Source organism: Acomys russatus, chromosome 15 (assembly GCF_903995435.1).
Source record: "Acomys russatus chromosome 15, mAcoRus1.1, whole genome shotgun sequence".
NCBI classification, from domain to species: domain Eukaryota; kingdom Metazoa; phylum Chordata; class Mammalia; order Rodentia; family Muridae; genus Acomys; species Acomys russatus.
In genome coordinates this window covers 65,090,769-65,112,439 of record NC_067151.1, presented here as the reverse complement: position 1 = coordinate 65,112,439, position 21,671 = coordinate 65,090,769, and the positions used below count along the sequence as shown (strand labels likewise).

Genomic DNA, 21,671 nt, shown 5'->3' with positions numbered 1-21,671 from the left:
TTTGTTGGTTTAACCCACCTAGTTTGTAGTTATTCATTACAGCCGCAGAAAGCTAACAGCCTTCCTCCAGTGATGGGAAACACAGTGTTGTAAGACACAATAGCCCAGGCTGGAAAAACAAACGGTTTAATCTCTAGGAGCCCAGACAACAGATGTGTTCTCATAGGAATGAGCTGCGGCCAGAGAGATGCTTGCTCAGGTACAGCAAACCCAGCTTTGTAACACAGTGCCCGCACTGCACACACTCCGCACACTTATCATGCCTTTGGATTTCTTGCATCTCCATGTTTGCAGTAAAAGTTTCAACAGTCTTTGCCCTGTCCACACACAGATGAGTGCCGAGACCCTCCGGGGAGTGCTTCTTATGACAAAGTCTGGAGGGTGGAGAGGTGGGTCCCTGCAGCCGTGTTTCGGAGGCTGTTCTGAAGGGTCTAGGAGAGCAGGCTTTCCACGGGGTCGTCAGTGCTGTGAGACAGGCGTGGAGCCCAGTGCTGCTTCTGGAGGGTGGGGAGCCTCATGCGGAGCAGGTGGATCCACCACAAGTTCTTTTATGTCAAACGCTTGTCAGGATCCAGCTTTATAAACAAGGCTGCAGCAAGGAAACAACAGGCGACTGAGTCAGCGGTGTCCATGTGATGAGGGCAAGCAGGAGGGCGGGAAGGGATTCCCTGCATCACCACCTTTCCACTCTCATTTCTCAGAAAACTTAAGGCTCAGCTTTTGGCTGCGGGTGATGGCATACACGTTTAATACCAGCACAGGGGAGGCAGAGGCAGGGGGATCTCTGTGACTTCAAGGCCAGCCTGGTTTCTATAGTAAGTTCCAGGCCAGCCAGGGCTACACAGTGAGAGCCTGTCTCAGCTGACCTGCCCTCACCTCTACCAGGCTCTCTACCAGTTCGGGATTCATCAATACGTCTATTAAGAGGCAGCCTCAGAAATGAGAAGTTTACAACAGAGCCAGCTGCTGCGGACAGGTTAGTCAGCGTCATGATAAGCTTTACCTGTTAACCTGTCAGCCTCGGCGCCTGAGGAGGGGCTTGCCCATATCAGATTGTTCTGTGAACATGTCTGTGGGAGCAGGGAGTCTGGGCTGCCTAAGAAGGCTAGGCTTACAGAGCAGTGCACCGCCATGCATGCTTTCTGCCTCAGTTCTGCCTTCTCCTCACGGTGGACTGCTACCTGAGGTGTAAGCGGAAAGAAACCTTTTCTCTAAACTGAATTTAGTCTGGTGTTTTTTCACAGCAACAGAAGCTCTCTAGACTAGAAAGTCTTGGCGCACACGCTCACACCTGGGTGAGCTGTACGCTGACTAGGGCTCAGATCACTAACGTTCCCTTATCCACCATTCTTGTGAAAAGCTCACACTTGGGGGAAAGTGACTCTCTTAAACAGGGTATGAAAAGCATTACTCATATGATCTAATGTGACTGTATTATATTAAAACTTCTGTTCATAAATTGATGCCATAAGGTAAGTAAAACCATCTTGCACACTGAAAGATATATGTAGTTTCTATCTATCCAACATAGGCTTAACCTAAAATATCTATAAAGAATTCCTGTAAACTCGTGAAATGAGAAAAGAAAAAAAGAAAAAAAAATAAAGAAAAGATGAACCAACAGCAATGTCACAGAATGGGAAACAAATACAATCTTTGAACATATGAAGATATATTCCACTCTACATGTTACCTAGGAAATGCAAACCTACATGACATTAAGATTCCATTTTAGCCAGGTGTGGTGACATAGACCTTTAATCCCAGCATTTGGGAGGCAGAGGCAGGTGGATCTCTGTGGCTTGAGGCCAGCCTGGTCTACATAGTGAGATCCTGTCTCAAAAAGAAAAAACAAACAAACAAATCCATTTTATAGCCTTTTACTTGTGAAAAATCAAAGAATCTGACTGCCAATTGCTGTGGAAGCCAGAGACAGGAGAATGTCGTGCCTTTGGGGGCAGCCTTGGAAACAAGGTGAGCTCTGTACAGAGCTGAGCACTTACATGGCCTACACCCCGAAACTCTGCTTCCCAGGTGATGGCAAGTTCTTGCCACGCAGAGGACATGAACAAGGACACGCACAGCGGCAGGATCAGAGCCCTCAGAGCCCTCGGCAGACAAAGCCACTGTGGCGCGGTGGCTCAGGCAGGGTGACTCAGCAGCACAGTACTTGATGAATCTCAGCAACATACAGTTAAGCGAAAGCCAAACCAGAAAAGGCCACACAGCACAGCCTCTTTACAAAGTTAAAAAAATGAACAAGCAATGAATACACTCCTTAGATGTGTGCTATGCTTCTTTTCTTTTCTGAGGGAGAGTCTTACTATATAGCTCATGCCGGCCTGACAGCCACCGTCTTCCTGCTGCAGCCTTCCAAATGCAGGGGTATGGGTAGGAACCATTTTATTCAACCATTCCTCCTCCTCCTCTCTTTCTTTTTAAAGATTTATTTATTTTATGTATATGATTGCTCTATCTGTATGTACACTTGTGTGCCAAAAGAAGGCATCAGATCCCAGTATATAGATGGCTGTGATCCACCATGCGGGTGCTGGGAATTGAACTCGGGACCTCTGGAAGCACACACAGTGCTCTTAACCTCTGAGCCATCCCTCCAGCCCCTCCTCCTCTTCTTCTTAGACAGGGGCTCTCTTCACAGTGCTGGCTGTCTGTCCAAGTAGATCCACCAAGTAGATGAGGCTGGCCTCAAACTCACAGAGCCGCCTGCCTCTGTCGCCCAAGTGCTGGCACGGCACCCCCTCGTCTGGCATACTCCATCACTCTTAAGGGAAACTTAAAAACAAAAGCTAGAAGCTACAAAAGAATGCAAACTACCAAATTCAAGGCCAGAGTTATCACTAAGCAGGAGGAAAATATGGGTTAGCAGTTATGTAGACAGAGTGTGATTAAGAGTCTGGCTCCTGTTTGATGGCAGGCCCTGGGGTATTATTTATTATTATGTTAGTAGATGAATAAGTAAAAGATGAACTGATATGTATGTATGCATGTATATAGCATATGTGTACACACACAGCAAGGACCATGTTATAACTCAAAAAATAACGACTAATATAAACATGTGTGTCTGAGGTGCACTAAAAAAAGGAAACTGTAATTAGTGCCGTGTAAGCTACCTGCTTGTCAAGCGGAGGCTTGCAGGAGCCTGGCTTGCGAAGCCCCTGTTGGATGCATTGCTTAAAGTACAAGCAGGGGACATCTCCAGGCGCGAGCGCTGGCAAGCGGCCCGCAGAGACGCCAGCAGGAGGGCCTACATCTAAGTCAGGGACTGGCCTCGTTACTCCTTTTCTCTTTGTAATTAAGCTTTTGCGTTTATACCCAATAGTGAATTCCATTTTTCAACAACTGTGAGATTGGTACAAAGGCATCTATCTCTCTAAACGACTAGAGAATAACTTAGCAAAGTGTGTATAAAACAATAATCCAAAAGTTATTGTGATACTATTTGAAAGGACAACAGATTGGGAAAACACCCATGTCCAGCGTCTCTAGGTCCTGTGCAACCACAGGTTTAATCACTCCTTTTTCCGTGCCTGTGACTGTGTCTGGATGAGCCTGGCTCCCATCACTGCTGCCGAGCCCCAGGGACACCGGCCTTGGGCTTTGGCATCCTGTGGTGGGCTGCTCCCTTGTGAATGTACCCTTCTCATCCTGCCCAGACTCTCACTGCTGGAACACTTGCTGCTCTTCCCTGGTGTGTGTGTGTGTGTGTGTGTGTGTGTGTGTGTGTGTGTGTGTGCGCGCGCGCGCGCGCACACGTGCCTGTGTGTATGTGCATGTGTTCGTGCGTGTGTGCGTGCCCGAGTGAGGGCGCAAATGTGTGTATGTGCCTGTGCGTGTGCGTGCATTGAGTGCATGCGTGTGTGTGTGTATCTCCATGTCCCAGGGCTTACCACACCTAAATCTACACAATGGCACTTCAAATTAAAAAAAAAAAAAAAAAAAAAAAAAAAAAGAAAGGGAAGGGAAGGGAAGGGAAGGGGAGGGAAGAAATCTGTTCTCTTTTTGCCTGTGGCGCTAAGCAGTGGATGATGCTTCTATGACACCCATTAGAGAAGACCTGTAGAGCTCTTTAGCCAGGGTTCCACTGAGGTGAGTCTATACTTTCCTCATTTTTTTTTTCCAATGGAAAGTGAGGTTGGGAGACACCAACTCTGTAACCATAGCAAGCGCCCATGTTTCCTATGAGATACAGTCCTGGAATTGGATCAAAGATTATCTCATTTCCAATTTTGATGAATATTGGCAAATAGGCCTTTCACTGGCAATCTGAAAGACTGCCCTTAGCCATAGGGCTGGGATGTAGCTCAGGGGCGGAGTCTCACCTAGTGCCTCGCATGTACAAAGCCTTGGGGTTTGATCCAGCACAGAAACACACCCCATCCCCAAACCCAAACCCAACCCAACCAGCCTAGGCCAGGTGTGGCGGATGACTCAGGTATTATGGAAATAGAGGCCAGAGGCCCAGGAGTTCAGCGTTATCCTTTGATTCATAGCAATTCAAGGCCATCCCAGGCTACGGGAAACCTTGTCTCAAATAAACACTCAACTAAGCACCTGACATGTTTTGTGTGTGACATGAAATTCAAAATTTCTATGAGTTATAAAATGAAAACAAATATAACCCTAACCCAGCCCAACCTCCAATAAAGACAGTGGCAGCATCTCACCTGTTGCCTCTGTGTATAAAATCTTCTCATCAGCACTTTGAATAGTACAGGAAACATAAAGTTTCCTTCCTTCGATTTTTTGAAGTTGGCTGTTTAGCACCACAACAGAAGACAGGGGGATGGGTCTGCGGAAGGGAGAGTAAATAATTAAGTTTGTAATAGTGAGAGATCCTCAGGTACACGGCAGGGGGGATATCTGCGAATGCCGACCACCTGAGCTGCAGCGGTCCCTAAGGGCTCTCTCACCAGCAGCGGCTCCGCACACTCCTGCCTGCAGCAAGGACTGACCATGCAATCCCAACAATCAGGGGGCAGGAGGATCTCTGTGAGTGCAAGGCCAGCCTGATCTACATACAGAATTCCAAGTCAGCCAGGGCTACACAGAGAGACCTTGTCTTAAAAACAACACAACCCTAATTTCCCCCGCCCGCCCCGTATGTCTGAATGTTTCACATAGCCCTCAGTTTTTCATAGTAATCCAGTTTCATAAGCTGCGTTCAGGCGGACGTACCCGAATGACCTCACTGGCTGCACCATGTTACTCTGCTTTGTTTGATTCGATTCTCTCATCTTTTTTTTTTCTTGTTTTAAAGAATTGAAATTTTCTCTTTATTTACTTGCACTTTCTAGTGTTTCTGTATTAGTTGCCACTCCTTGTAATCTCTTCCCTGATGAAGGACACTGGACTTCTGTTTGCGTCTCTGCCTGGCTACCCTTCAGTATGCAGGCGTTAGCCCTGGGCCGAGACCCAGGCTCTGCACATGCGCTGTGCTGCCGAGGCCCAGGTTCGGCACAGGCACCATGTATTTTCTCACTGTCTTCTTCCCTCACTCTCTTTGCTCACTCTGCCATTGCTTTCCTTTCTTCTGTGGGAGCCTTCTGTGTGTTCCCCCGCGGTGCCCTATCTTTCCATAATCTTTCTTAATTTTTGGCTCAACGGAAACAACTTGACGTTTCCGGAGACACCATCTGAGCCTCCCTCCCTCTGCTGTTGCTGTTGGGAGGTTTACTGCTAGGGCAATGGTGTCTCTTGCTTCCAAGGCAGCTCTTACACCCGGCCCTGTCTAGTGTTTGTAACAGCAGCTCTCGGTTAGCTGCATAGGCCAGCGCTCCTTACCCTGACTGGTACGCTGTACTTTCTGTGGGTTTGTGTTCTTCCTTCACTCTAGACCAGAACATGTTCCTCCTCCTCCTCTCCCCCACAGGGTTTCTCTGTGTAGCCCTGTCTGTCTGGGAACTCACTCTGTAGACCAGACAGACTGGCCTCGAGCTCAGAGGTCGGCCTGCCTCTGCCTCTGCCTCTGCCTCCTGAGTGCCGGGATCAAAGGTGTGTTGCCGCCACCACCTGGCTTGAGTTTCTAAGTAGATTCAAAGGAAAGGTTTTGCGCTCCATGGTCATTGTGTCTGCAGGGTAATTTCTTTAGTTCTACACTTCTTGTCACTTTCAGTTGCACTTACATAGCTCCTTTGTTTTTAAAATAATTACACCTTCACATTAAAATTCTATTAACTCTACAGTATATCTAATTAATAGTCTTTAGTTTCTTTTTGCTTTTTTTGTTTTTTTTTTCTTTTATTCAGTAAGCATCTTACATGGTAGTGAGTATATTATCCCATAAGGCTATGTATAGTCTTTGAGGATCTAAATTTGTTATTTATTGTTTTTGCTGATACTCTTTAAAACTTTTTAAAATGTACTATTATCTTTTATTTCCTTGTATATGTCTATATAAGTGTATGCCATGTATGTAAGGGTGCCTGTGGAGGCCAAAAGAGGATGTCAGAGCCCCTGGAGATGAAGTCACTGGCAGTTGTGAGGCACCTAACATGGGGTGGGTAGAACAGCTGAGCTGGCTTTCCAGCCCAATACTCACTGTCTGTCTGTCTGTCTGCATATACTTGATGTAGAATCTGCTTGTTTTAAAGGAAGAATGCCCTTCAGTATTTTAAAAAATTTCCTCTTTTTAAAATTTTTATTTTTTTCTGAGACAGGGTTTCTCTGTGTAACAGTCCTGGAACTTGCTTTGTACACCAGGCTGGCCTCGAACTCAGAGTTCTACCTGCCTCCTGAGGGCTGGGATTAAAGCTGTGCACCACCACCTTCCAGCAAGTATTTCCTTTCTGCCACATAGAATCAGGAAGCCCAATGGAGACCTCCTGGCCTGACATGCCACGAAGCAGCTATAAGCTCAGATACTGCCCCTTTCAGCACTAGCTGTTTTGTCTATCTTAGGTTTTTATTTTTTTATTTTGGGTTTATTTATTATTACAGTGTTCTGCCTGCATGTATGCCTCTATGGCAGGAGAGGGCACCAGATCTCAACATAGACTCATCATGAGCCACCATGTGGTTGCTGGGAATTGAACTCAGGACCTCTGGAAGAGCAAACAGTGCTCCTAACCTCTGAGCCACCTCTCCAGCCCTCATCTCAGTATATTTAAAGACAAAGAAATAGCTCAAATAGATTGGCTAGCTCGAAACTGAGATGGCTAAGGTGAGTTTTTTCTTAAAAGTAAAAAGGATATAACCCTCATAAAATCTCAACGGCATTTTTTTTTTTTTAATTCTACAAATTAAAAAATTCAACTGTGTGTGTGTGTGTGTGTGTGTGTGTGTGTGTGTGTGTGTGAGAGAGAGAGAGAGAGAGAGAGAGAGAGAGAGAGGTGGTTGGAAACACAACTGACCCCATTAGAGCAATCTTGAGAAAGAAGACAGCTGGTGTATAATATTTTTTGATCTCAGAATACATTACAGAGCTGGGCAGTGGTGGTTCACACCTTTGATCTCAGTACTGGGGAGGCAGAGGCAAGCGGGCATCTTTTAGAGGACCATTTTTGTGCACTGTGTATTCAAATGCTGATTTCTGTATGCAGAGGCCTGGCTGCTCCTGTCCTGGTGTGCTGTACACATGTTCTCCACCACCTTCTGATTGGCTAAATAAAGAGCTGAGCAGCCAATAGCTGGGCAGGAGAGGATAAGGCGGGACTTCTGGAACTTAGGGAGAGGGGGCACGGGGGGGGGGGGGCGGTCTCAGGTCGGGGGCAGAGGGAGCAGAAAGTCACTATCAAAACATGGATGAAGGAGGAGCAGCCAGGGTGAGACTAAGATGGCAGGTGACGGGCCATGTGCTGGGGCGTAGCCAGGCCAGAGCTGTCGGGTTAGAATAGCTGAGTGTCTGCCTAGCGATTTATTAAATATAAAGGTCTCCATGGCATTATTCAGAGCTAAGTCGGGCATAGACAAAACCTTGCCTTTTACAGATCTCTGTGAGTTGAATGCCAGCCTGGTCTACATGGTGAGTTCCAGTACAGCCAGGGCTACACAGATAAACCTTGGAGAGGGAGAGGGAGAGGGAGAGGGAGAGGGGAGAGAGAGAGAGAGAGAGAGAGAGAGAGAGAGAGAGAGAGAGAGAGAGACAGAGAGAGACAGAGAGAGACAGAGAGAGAGAGAGAGAGGTACTGGCATGAAAATGGACACACAAATCAATGGACCAGATCAAAAGGCTCAGAAACAAACCAACACAGCCACAGTTCCTGTGTGGTGCACATGTCTGAGTGTCGGCATAGAGAGAATGGAGCTCCATGTCCCGAGTCTTTCTTGGCCACTGTCTATTTTACTTTCTGAGCCAGGGCTTCTTATGAACCTAGAGCTCACTGACCTGACCTGCTTAGACTGAACGGTCAGTAAGCCCAGGCAGCCTCCCATCTCTGCCTCCCCAGCACTCGACTGCAGTCATGTGGCACCATGCCTAGCTTTCTTAAGTAGGTGCTGGGGTTCTGATCTCAGACTGTCACGCATGGTTAGCTCGGACTTGACCACCTGAGCAATCTCCCAACCTCACAGTCAGCTGCTCCTTGAAGGTGTCAAGAATACGCAATGGGCAAGATACAGTCTGTTGAACAAATGGAAAAACTGGATATTTCCACGCGAGAGAATGGATGTAGAGCCTCATCTGTGGAGCCTTAGCGGCTTAGGGCCCCTTCCTGATGGCTCTTAGATGGTACATTTCAATCCTGCATAAGTAATTTTAATTTGAAGTTACTGTTATTGGCCACTAGAGAGGAAGAAGTTAAAACAGCATCACCCGCTATTGTCTGCGGGGAGGTAAGGGGCAGAGGGAACTACGAAAGAAGGTAAGCGCTCTGCCCTTTTCTAAATGGACCTCTGGGTTTGGCAAACTACAGCTACTGGTTTAACAAACGAAGTTGTATGGGAACACAGGTTACGCACTATCTATAGCTGCTTCTGTGCTTTCATGGCTGATCTGAAAAGCGGTGTCACAGACTACATAGACCACAATTATACAATATTAACAGAAAAAGCTTACTGGCCTCTGAGATACACTTTTCTATATGATGACCTTAATATACTACGCCTAAGGATTAGCTACAGACAATGAACTTAAAATCTATGAAGCATGGCTTCCAAAACCCAGCACTCAAGGACTACAGCGTTTGTGACAGGTAGGGGGAGATGTGCAGTAGCTTATGCTGCGGTGATGGCCCACAAGCCTCCCTTGGAGACCATCTCGAGACCGTTGTTCTCACACACTGTTCCGCCCTGCAGCTCATTCTCTAAGGCTGGAACCATTCTGCTGTTCGGTGCAGGGCTGCAGCTGGGTGGTGAGGACCATGCTGCACTTTGCTTTTGATGGGTTCACACCTCTGATCTCTGCTTTATTCCTTCGTGTGAAGTTCTGAGAAATGGCTCTCTCTCTTAACATGGAGGCACTATCTGGGCTCTATCTGGATCTCAGACACGCTCAGCCAGTCGGGGTGCCTGCTGCCAAGCCTGACGGCCTGTGTTTTATCTGTGGGATCGAATGGTGGGCGAGCTGACTTCTGTGCGCTGTCCTCTGGCTTCTGTATGCACAACATGGCATGTGCCCTTCAAGTTAACAGAAAAAGAAAAACTATTCCCCTAGGTGAGGCTTTATTCAATCACTGAGAGCAGGGCAGCGCTCGTCTTCCGGCAGCACAGACTCCGGGCTGTCTGGAGGAAGGAGAGGTTCTGAAGCGAGAGCTTCTCCTCCCAGGATGTCTGCGTATGGTTTGGCCGGAGCTCCTCTCGGCAGGAGTCTGAGAGCTCAGGCCTGGTGGCCTCCTCACTGTCTGCCCTGACGCGGGGTCTGCGGCTGCAGGGTCTGACATAAGAGCATAGGGTGCGTTGTCCCAGACTTACTTTCTATAGTTGATGTTGAGGTTGGCAGTCATGGCAATTCCCTCAGAAATGGCACACGTGCCGGTAGTGGCATCAACCATGGTCGCGATGGCACCTCCATGGACAAACCTAGTCATGACAACAGAGGAGGAAATAGCCTCTCGAGACAGAAATGATTCAAGTGTCTTTATACATTGACCCTGTGTTTAGTATATTAATGTTAAATACTATCCATAGCCTTAGCTTTGTCCATATGGAAAGGATTCTTGTGATAAAAGTGGGGCTTAGTAGCAATCACATCACGGCATCGAAGGGTGAGTTACGAAACATTATGCCTGTATGCATGCATACTCCTTGTTTAAGTTTAGGAAGTGGGGCTGGGGCCATGGCTCAGCAGTCAAGAGCATACACGCGTGCACAGGACCCAAGTTCAGGGCTCGGCACTTTATGCACAACCACCTGCAACTCACTCCAGCTCTGGGAGGATCTGACGCCTCCGGATTCCTTGGGCACCTGCACTCACGTGTGCACACACACAGAGTTTTTCTTTTTTTTTTTTCTTTTTTCTTTTTTTTGGTTTTTCGAGACAGGGTTTCTCTGTGTAGCCTTGGCTGTCCTGGACTCACTTTGTAGACCAGGCTGGCCTCAAACTCACAGCGATTCACCTGCCTCTGCCTCCCAACTGCTGGGATTAAAGGCGTGCACCACCACGCCTGGCTAGTTTTGTTTTTCTTCTTTTTATTTTTTTTGGAGTTTATAAAATAATAGTAAGAGAAATCTTTACAGCTCAGGAAGTACAGATAAATGAAAGGAGGAAACCTTCAGAACCTTGGTATTACCATCAAGTCAGGGCCAAAGCACCACAAACGTGCTCATCACACTCTGTTGCTCTATGTCCTGTAGTAATGTACCACACACCATAAGTCCTGTAGTAACATACTATATATACCATATGTCCTATAATAGTATACTATATATACCATATGTCCTATAATAATATACTATATATACCATAAGTCCTGTAGTAATATACTATATATACCATAAGTCCTATAATAGTATACTATATATACCATATGTCCTATAATAATATACTATATATACCATATGTCCTATAATAGTATACTATATATACCATATGTCCTATAATAATATACTATATATACCATAAGTCCTGTAGTAATATACTATATATACCATAAGTCCTATAATAGTATACTATATATACCATATGTCCTATAATAATATACTATATATACCATATGTCCTATAATAGTATACTATATATACCATATGTCCTATAATAGTATACTATATATACCATATGTCCTATAATAGTATACTATATATACCATAAGTCCTATAATAATATACTATATATACCATATGTCCTATAATAGTATACTATATATACCATATGTCCTATAATAACATACTATATATACCATATGTCCTGTAGTAACATACTATATATACCATATGTCCTATAATAATATACTATATATACCATATGTCCTATAATAGTATACTATATATACCATATGTCCTATAATAACATACTATATATACCATATGTCCTATAATAATATACTATATATACCATATGTCCTGTAGTAACATACTATATATACCATATGTCCTATAATAATATACTATATATACCATATGTCCTGTAGTAACATACTATATATACCATATGTCCTATAATAATATACTATATATACCATATGTCCTGTAGTAACATACTATATATACCATATGTCCTATAATAATATACTATATATACCATATGTCCTATAATAATATACTATATATACCATATGTCCTATAATAGTATACTATATATACCATATGTCCTATAATAGTATACTATATATACCATATGTCCTATAATAACATACTATATATACCATATGTCCTATAATAGTATACTATATATACCATATGTCCTATAATAATATACTATATATACCATATGTCCTATAATAATATACTATATATACCATATGTCCTATAATAACATACTATATATACCATATGTCCTATAATAACATACTATATATACCAAATGTCCTATAATAACATACTATATATACCATAAGTCCTATAATAACATACTATATATACCATAAGTCCTATAATAATATACTATATATACCATATGTCCTATAATAACATACTATATATACCAAATGTCCTATAATAGTATACTATATATACCATAAGTCCTATAATAATATACTATATATACCATATGTCCTATAATAATATACTATATATACCAAATGTCCTATAATAGTATACTATATATACCATAAGTCCTATAATAATATACTATATATACCATATGTCCTATAATAGTATACTATATATACCATAAGTCCTATAATAATATACTATATATACCATATGTCCTATAATAATATACTATATATACCATATGTCCTATAATAGTATACTATATATACCATATGTCCTATAATAGTATACTATATATACCATATGTCCTATAATAGTATACTATATATACCATATGTCCTATAATAGTATACTATATATACCATATGTCCTATAATAGTATACTATATATACCATATGTCCTATAATAGTATACTATATATACCATAAGTCCTATAATAGTATACTATACATACCATAAGTCCTATAATAGTATACTATATATACCATATGTCCTATAATAGTATACTATATATACCATATGTCCTATAATAGTATACTATATATACCATATGTCCTATAATAGTATACTATATATACCATATGTCCTATAATAGTATACTATATATACCATATGTCCTATAATAATATACTATATATACCATATGTCCTATAATAGTATACTATATATACCATAAGTCCTATAATAGTATACTATATATACCATATGTCCTATAATAGTATACTATATATACCATATGTCCTATAATAATATACTATATATACCATATGTCCTACAATAACATACTATATATACCATATGTCCTATAATAACATACTATATATACCATATGTCCTATAATAGTATACTATATATACCATATGTCCTATAATAATATACTATATATACCATATGTCCTACAATAACATACTATATATACCATATGTCCTATAATAACATACTATATATACCATATGTCCTATAATAACATACTATATATACCAAATGTCCTATAATAGTATACTATATATACCATAAGTCCTATAATAACATACTATATATACCATATGTCCTATAATAATATACTATATATACCATATGTCCTATAATAGTATACTATATATACCATAAGTCCTATAATAATATACTATATATACCATAAGTCCTATAATAGTATACTATATATACCATAAGTCCTATAATAATATACTATATATACCATATGTCCTATAATAGTATACTATATATACCATATGTCCTATAATAGTATACTATATATACCATATGTCCTATAATAACATACTATATATACCATATGTCCTATAATAGTATACTATATATACCATATGTCCTACAATAACATACTATATATACCATATGTCCTATAATAACATACTATATATACCATATGTCCTATAATAACATACTATATATACCATATGTCCTATAATAATATACTATATATACCATAAGTCCTATAATAATATACTATATATACCATATGTCCTATAATAATATACTATATATACCATAAGTCCTATAATAATATACTATATATACCATATGTCCTATAATAGTATACTATATATACCATAAGTCCTATAATAATATACTATATATACCATATGTCCTATAATAGTATACTATATATACCATATGTCCTATAATAGTATACTATATATACCATATGTCCTATAATAATATACTATATATACCATAAGTCCTATAATAGTATACTATATATACCATAAGTCCTATAATAGTATACTATATATACCATATGTCCTATAATAGTATACTATATATACCATATGTCCTATAGACAAGACATATATACCATATGTCCCTATAATAATATACTATATATACCATATGTCCTATAATAGTATACTTATATACCATATGTCCTATAATAGTATACTATATATACCATATGTCCTATAATAGTTACTATATATACCATATGTCCTATATAACATACTATATATACCATATGTCCTACAATAACATACTATAATATCATATGTTCCTACAATAACATACTATATATACCAATATGTCCCTACATACATACGATATATACCATATGTCCTATAATAGTATACTATATAGACCATATGTCCTACAATAACATACTATATATACCATATGTCCTATAATAGTATATCTATATATACCATATGTCCTATAGATAGTAGTACTATTATACCATAAGTCCTATATAGTATACTATACATACATAAGTCCTAGTATTATACTAATACTACCATAAGTCCTATAATAGTAATACTATATTACCATATTCCTATAATAGTATACTATATATACCATATGTCCTATAATAGTATACTATATATACCATATGTCCTATAATAACATACTATATATACCTATGTCCTATAATAACATACTATATATACCATATGTCCTATAATAACATACATATATACCATATGTCCCTATAATAGTATACTCCTATATACCATATGTCCTATAATAGTATACTCTATATACCATATGTCCTATAATAATATACTATATATACCATATGTCCTATAATAGTATACTCTATATACCATATGTCCTATAATAATATACTCTATATACCAATATGTCCTATAATAGTATACTATATATACCATAGTCCTATAATAGTATACTATATATACCATAAGTCCTATAATAATATACTATATATACCATAAGTCCTAAATAATATACTATAGTATACCATATGTCCTATAATAACATACTATATATACCATATGTCCTATAATAATATACTATATATACCATATGTCCTATAATAATATACGATATATACCATATGTCCTATAATAAACATACTATATATACCATAAAGTCCTATAATAATATACTATATATACCATATGTCCTATAATAATATACTATATATACCATAAGTCCTATAATAGTATACTATATATACCATAAGTCCTATAATAATATACTATATATACCATATGTCCTATAATAATATACTATATATACCATATGTCCTATAATAATATACTATATTACCATATGTCCTATAATAACATACTATATATACCATATGTCCTATAATAGTATACTATATATACCATATGTCCTATAATAACATACTATATATACCAAATGTCCTATAATAACATACTATATATACCATATGTCCTATAATAGTATACTCTATATACCATATGTCCTATAATAATATACTCTATATACCATATGTCCTATAATAGTATACTATATATACCATATGTCCTATAATAGTATACTATATATACCATAAGTCCTATAATAATATACTATATATACCATATGTCCTATAATAGTATACTATATATACCATATGTCCTATAATAGTATACTATATATACCATATGTCCTATAATAATATACTATATATACCATAAGTCCTATAATAGTATACTATATATACCATAAGTCCTATAATAGTATACTATATATACCATATGTCCTATAATAGTATACTATATATACCATATGTCCTATAATAACATACTATATATACCATATGTCCTATAATAATATACTATATATACCATATGTCCTATAATAGTATACTATATATACCATATGTCCTATAATAGTATACTATATATACCATATGTCCTATAATAGTATACTATATATACCATATGTCCTATAATAACATACTATATATACCATATGTCCTACAATAACATACTATATATACCATATGTCCTACAATAACATACTATATATACCATATGTCCTACAATAACATACTATATATACCATATGTCCTATAATAGTAATAACTAAATTACCATTGCCTACAATAAATACTAGATATACCATAATGTCCCTATAATAGTAGACTATTACATATGTCATTAATAGTAATAGCTATATATAACCATAAGAGTCCTATAATATATAGCTATACATACATAAGTACTATAATGTAACTATACATACCATAAGTCCTATAATAGTATACTAATATATACCATATGTTTTTTTCCTATAATAGTATACTACATATACCATATGTCCTATAATGTATACGAAAATACTATATATACCATATGTCCTATAATAAAATACTATAAAGACAATATGGTCCTAAATAACATACTATATATACCATATGTCCTAATTACACATAGCTATATATACCATATGTCCTATAATAGTATACTCTATATACCATATGTCCCTATATAGTATACTCTATATACCATATGTCCTATAATAATATACTATATATACCATATGTCCTATAATAGTATACTCTATGACTACCATATGTCCTATAATAATATACTATATATACCATATGTCCTATAATAGTATACTATATATACCATATGTCCTATAATAGTATACTATATCTACCATAAGTCCTATAATAATATACTATATATACATAAGTCCTATAATAATATACGATATACCATAGTCCATAATAACATACTATATAGACCATATGTCCTATAATAATATACTATATATACCATATGTCCTAGAATAATACGATATATACCATATGTCCTATAATAACATACTATATATACCATAAGTCCTATAATAATATACTATATAGACCATATGTCCTATAATAATAGATATATACCATAAGTCCTATAATAGTATACTATATATCCATAAGTCCTATAATAATATACGATATATACCATATGTCGATAAAATACTATATACCATATGTCCTATAATAATATACTATATTACCATATGTCCTATAATAACATACTATATATACCATATGTCCTATAATAGTATACTATATATACCATATGTCCTATAATAACATACTATATATACCATATGTCCTATAATAACATACTATATATACCATATGTCCTATAATAGTATACTCTATATACCATATGTCCTATAATAATATACTCTATATACCATATGTCCTATAATAGTATACTATATATACCATATGTCCTATAATAGTATACTATATATACCATAAGTCCTATAATAATATACTATATATACCATAAGTCCTATAATAATATACTATATATACCATATGTCCTATAATAACATACTATATATACCATATGTCCTATAATAATATACTATATATACCATATGTCCTATAATAATATACTATATATACCATATGTCCTATAATAACATACTATATATACCATAAGTCCTATAATAATATACTATATATACCATATGTCCTATAATAATATACTATATATACCATAAGTCCTATAATAGTATACTATATATACCATAAGTCCTATAATAATATACTATATATACCATATGTCCTATAATAATATACTATATATACTATATATACCATATGTCCTATAATAACATACTATATATACCATATGTCCTATAATAGTATACTATATATACCATATGTCCTATAATAATATACTATATATACCATATGTCCTATAATAACATACTATATATACCATATGTCCTATAATAACATACTATATATACCATATGTCCTATAATAGTATACTATATATACCATATGTCCTATAATAGTATACTCTATATACCATATGTCCTATAATAACATACTATATATACCATATGTCCTATAATAATATACTATATATACCACATGTCCTATAATAGTATACTATATATACCATATGTCCTATAATAATATACTATATATATCATTTTATATTATGTTAACATTTTAAAATGTAACCATATAGATAATTCTCAATATTGTATTATAAACACCTTTCCATATCAATGAATTTGTATCTAATTACTACTTGAATGTTGTCCTTAGCTATGTGAGAATAACCGTCTTCAAGCCCCATGATGCTGGGTCGTGGTTCTTACCCAGGCACTCCCTGCAGGTGAAGGCCTCCTTGGAAGATGCACACAACCCTCTTCTCAATGCTGTTATGGAACATGACATACTCAAAGCCCAGCCCTTCCTCCAAGCTTCTGGTGAACTGTTGGGCCTTCTTTAACTTAATTAACTGTTCTTCCTTCCTCAACCTGGGGTCTGCAAAGACATAGGGGTATGGGTACAAGAGGGCAAAACAAACAAACAAACAAACAAACCCCCAAAAACAAAACACACACACACACAAAACCAGACGTAAGAAAAATGCAATGGCAGAACTAAGCACCTGTACCCTGACAAGATTATATGTGGGGGCTGGAGAGATGGCTCAGAGGTTAAGAGCACTGGCTGTTCTTCTAAAGGTCCCGAGTTCAATTCTCAGCAACCACATGGTGGCTTTCAACCAATTTTAATGAGATCTGGTATCCTCTTCTGGCACATGGGCAGAATACTGTATAAATAAATAAATCTTAAAAAAAAAAAAGCAAAATTGTCACGACCCCTCCAGTGGAGTCTGTGTGACAAACATTACCACAGAACAGAGGTGCGACCCCTACCCAAGGGAGGGCTTCCTGCAGAGGGTCTGACGTTCTTGCCAGGAGTAAACTAATCGCAGTTCTCTCTTCTCACTCACTGTTTGGGGACATCCTGACTGTCCTTCTGAATGTTTTCCTTTCCACCTTTGTTTTTATTTTCTTATCAGAGAAGTTTTCAGACATAACTGTTGCTAGGTGACCCTTTACTTGAAACTGCAGCCAAGAGTCATTCAGTCAAGCCTACCACTAAGTTCTGGTCCACTTGTTAATGAAAACATGGCTAAGAATTAATCACCAGTGAATAGTTCATATTATGACTTACAAATAAAGTTTTGAGTAAGACTCCAGGTAGTGGCAGATGAGCTAAGAAAACAAACTGTCCTGACTCATAGATGTTTGGCATAACGAGAGAACATTGACCTTTGATAAAGAAATCTAATGACTTATGAAAGATTATCACTCTTGATTGATGACAACATAATTACACTACATCCTGTATTTTTGATTTTTATGGAAAAATAATGTAACCACATGTGTACACCCTCATTTTGAAATGTGTATATAAACCTGGCTTGTTTCTCTCCAAAATACACTCAGAATCAAACAGCACCTTTGCGTTTGTTGTATCACTCGCCTGTCTTTGTCTACCGACACTTTGAGAACTCCTGACCCAAGGACCGATACCCGAAAGAGACGGTCTGCGGCACAAAATGTCGCAAATAAATAAATGATTCGACTTAAAAACAAAAGACTATATATGTGGCTGGATAAGTGATTAAAATGCCAAAGAGTATAGTGGCTGCGGTGTAGCTTGCCTAGCGCGCACAAAGCTCTGGGTTCTTGAGCACCCAACGACATTGTGTGTGTCAGTGCACTTGGGAGGTAAAAACAGAAAGATCAGAGACGTTCAAGGCCATCCTTGGCAGCATGGTGAGCTTGAGGCCAGTCTGAACTCTGTGAAACCCTGTCTCAAAGCAAAATAAAAACAACAGGAGCTGGTGGCACACACCTTTAATCACAGCACTTGGGAGGCAGGGGCAGGTGGATCTCTGAGTTTAAGGCCAGCCTGGTCTACAGAGTGAGTTCCAGGACAGTCATGGCTATAAGAGAAACCCTGTCTTGGAAACAAAACAGAACAAAAAACAAAAAATCCCAATAACCTAGTAAAAACTGTTGTTTTAATTGAAAATCCCTGTTCTATTTTTACTAATAAGACTCAGGAGCCAGATGCCGGGGTGAAAAACCTGCTCGCTCAGAGAGGTAGAGAAATCTCCCAGCTGGACTTCCTACTCAGCTCACATCCCAGGGGAAAAGGCCCAGAACCCTAAGGACAAAGGCTGCCAGCTCAAATCCCAAAAGCCAACTGCAAAGGAGCTGAGGAGCTCAAGAGCTAGAGAGCTAAGAGCCAAAGAGCTAAAGTCTCGAACTCCCAAGAGCTGAAAATGCCAAAGACTAAAAGCCTCTTCTGCTTCTCCACACTGTCTTAAACACCCCTCAACTCAAAGTCCCCCTACTCTTTAATCCCTGTCAGCTGGTTTCTTGCTCTGCCTCTTGACCTAGGGCTAATTTTATTAAATCCTGTGTACGGAGAGCTCTTGGATTAAAGGTGTGTGCTAGGGCTGAACCTCACCTTAATCACCTGTTTACAATAAACAGAAAGTTCTTGCATTAAAGGTGTGTTAGGGTTCAACCACAATAAAGAGGGATTTACAGTTCAATTTCAGGGATCACAATGGGATCAAAGACAGATTTTTACAGTTCACAATCTCATGGATCACAATGGGATCAAAGATCCTATAACAAATAACTACAGCTACCCTGTCCCAACCAAGCAATAAACCAAACATAAACAAAACTTGAGGAGAATATAAGAGAACATAAGCTCTCTGGGGATAGCATAAAGATGTATTAAGTAAAAAAAAAAAAAAAAAACAACAACAACAAAGTACCTACACACACACACACACACACACACACACACACACACACACACACACGGAAATTAGTGAATATGTATATAAATTCTAATAGTAACTGAGCAAAATAGTGAGGCACAAGCAGAAACTCTTCTTGGCGTAAGTCTAGTTTAAATGGATTTTAATGAGAATGAATAACGCAATACTAAGGAAATAGTTTTCCTGGCAGTTGTAAATTTATCCTGCTGTCCTGAAGCAGAAACATATAAAATCACCACATTTGGGTTAGAACCATCAGGGCTCCTGAAATCAACTTAACAGTGCAACATTTCTGGTCAAAGAGTTTCAAATTGTGAGGAAACTCATAAAAATGAGAAAACCTAGTAAAACAAATTTGCTACAGAATTAGAGCTTCTGGCTCTACCCCTGGTTAACTGGGGCAGACGCTGCTCTTTGACAAAATGTCCCGAGGTCTCACACTTGGACTAAAGCGCAAGATCTGTAATGCTGAAGGCAGTGGGGCGAGAGCAGGGGGTTGGCACACGGAGGGTGATGCTAAGGCAGTGGGGTGACAGCAGGGGGTTGGCACACGGAGGGTGATGCTGAAGGCAGTGGGGCGACAGCAGGGGGTTGGCACACAGAGGATGATGCTGAAGGCAGTGGGGCGACAGCAGGGGGTTGGCACACGGAGGGTGATGCTGAAGGCAGTGGGGTGACAGCAGGGGGTTGGCACACGGAGGGTGATGCTGAAGGCAGTGGGGCGACAGCAGGGGGTTGGCACACGGAGGGTGATGCTAAGGCAGTGGGGCGACAGCAGGGGGTTGGCACACAGAGGGTGATGCTAAGGCAGTGGGGCGACAGCAGGGGGTTGGCACACGGAGGGTGATGCTAAGGCAGTGGGGCGACAGCAGGGGGTTGGCACACGGAGGGTGATGCTAAGGCAGCGGGGTGACAGCAGGGGGTTGGCACACGGAGGGTGATGCTAAGGCAGTGGGGCGACAGCAGGGGGTTGGCACACGGAGGGTGATGCTAAGGCAGTGGGGCGACAGCAGGGGGTTGGCACACGGAGGGTGATGCTAAGGCAGTGGGGCGACAGCAGGGGGTTGGCACACGGAGGGTGATGCTAAGGCAGTGGGGCGACAGCAGGGGGTTGGCACACGGAGGGTGATGCTAAGGCAGTGGGGCGACAGCAGGGGGGTTGGCACACGGAGGGTGATGCTAAGGCAGTGGGGCGACAGCAGGGGGTTGGCACACGGAGGATGATGCTAAGGCAGTGGGGCGACAGCAGGGGGTTGGCACACGGAGGGTGATGCTGAAGGCAGTGG

General features: G+C 39.1%; 1 protein-coding gene across 1 annotated transcript in view; it reads right to left on the bottom strand.

The window, feature by feature from the left end:
• Positions 1–501: 501 nt before the first annotated feature.
• The window catches only part of Them4 (thioesterase superfamily member 4), a 37,068-nt gene continuing 15,898 nt past the window's right edge, over positions 502–21,671 (bottom strand). Inside the window, 4 exon segments of the mRNA XM_051157661.1 lie at positions 502–589; positions 4,689–4,813; positions 9,871–9,978; positions 17,885–18,053. Of these exon segments, the coding sequence (XP_051013618.1) occupies positions 549–589; positions 4,689–4,813; positions 9,871–9,978; positions 17,885–18,053 (443 nt within the window). The 3' untranslated portion in view covers positions 502–548.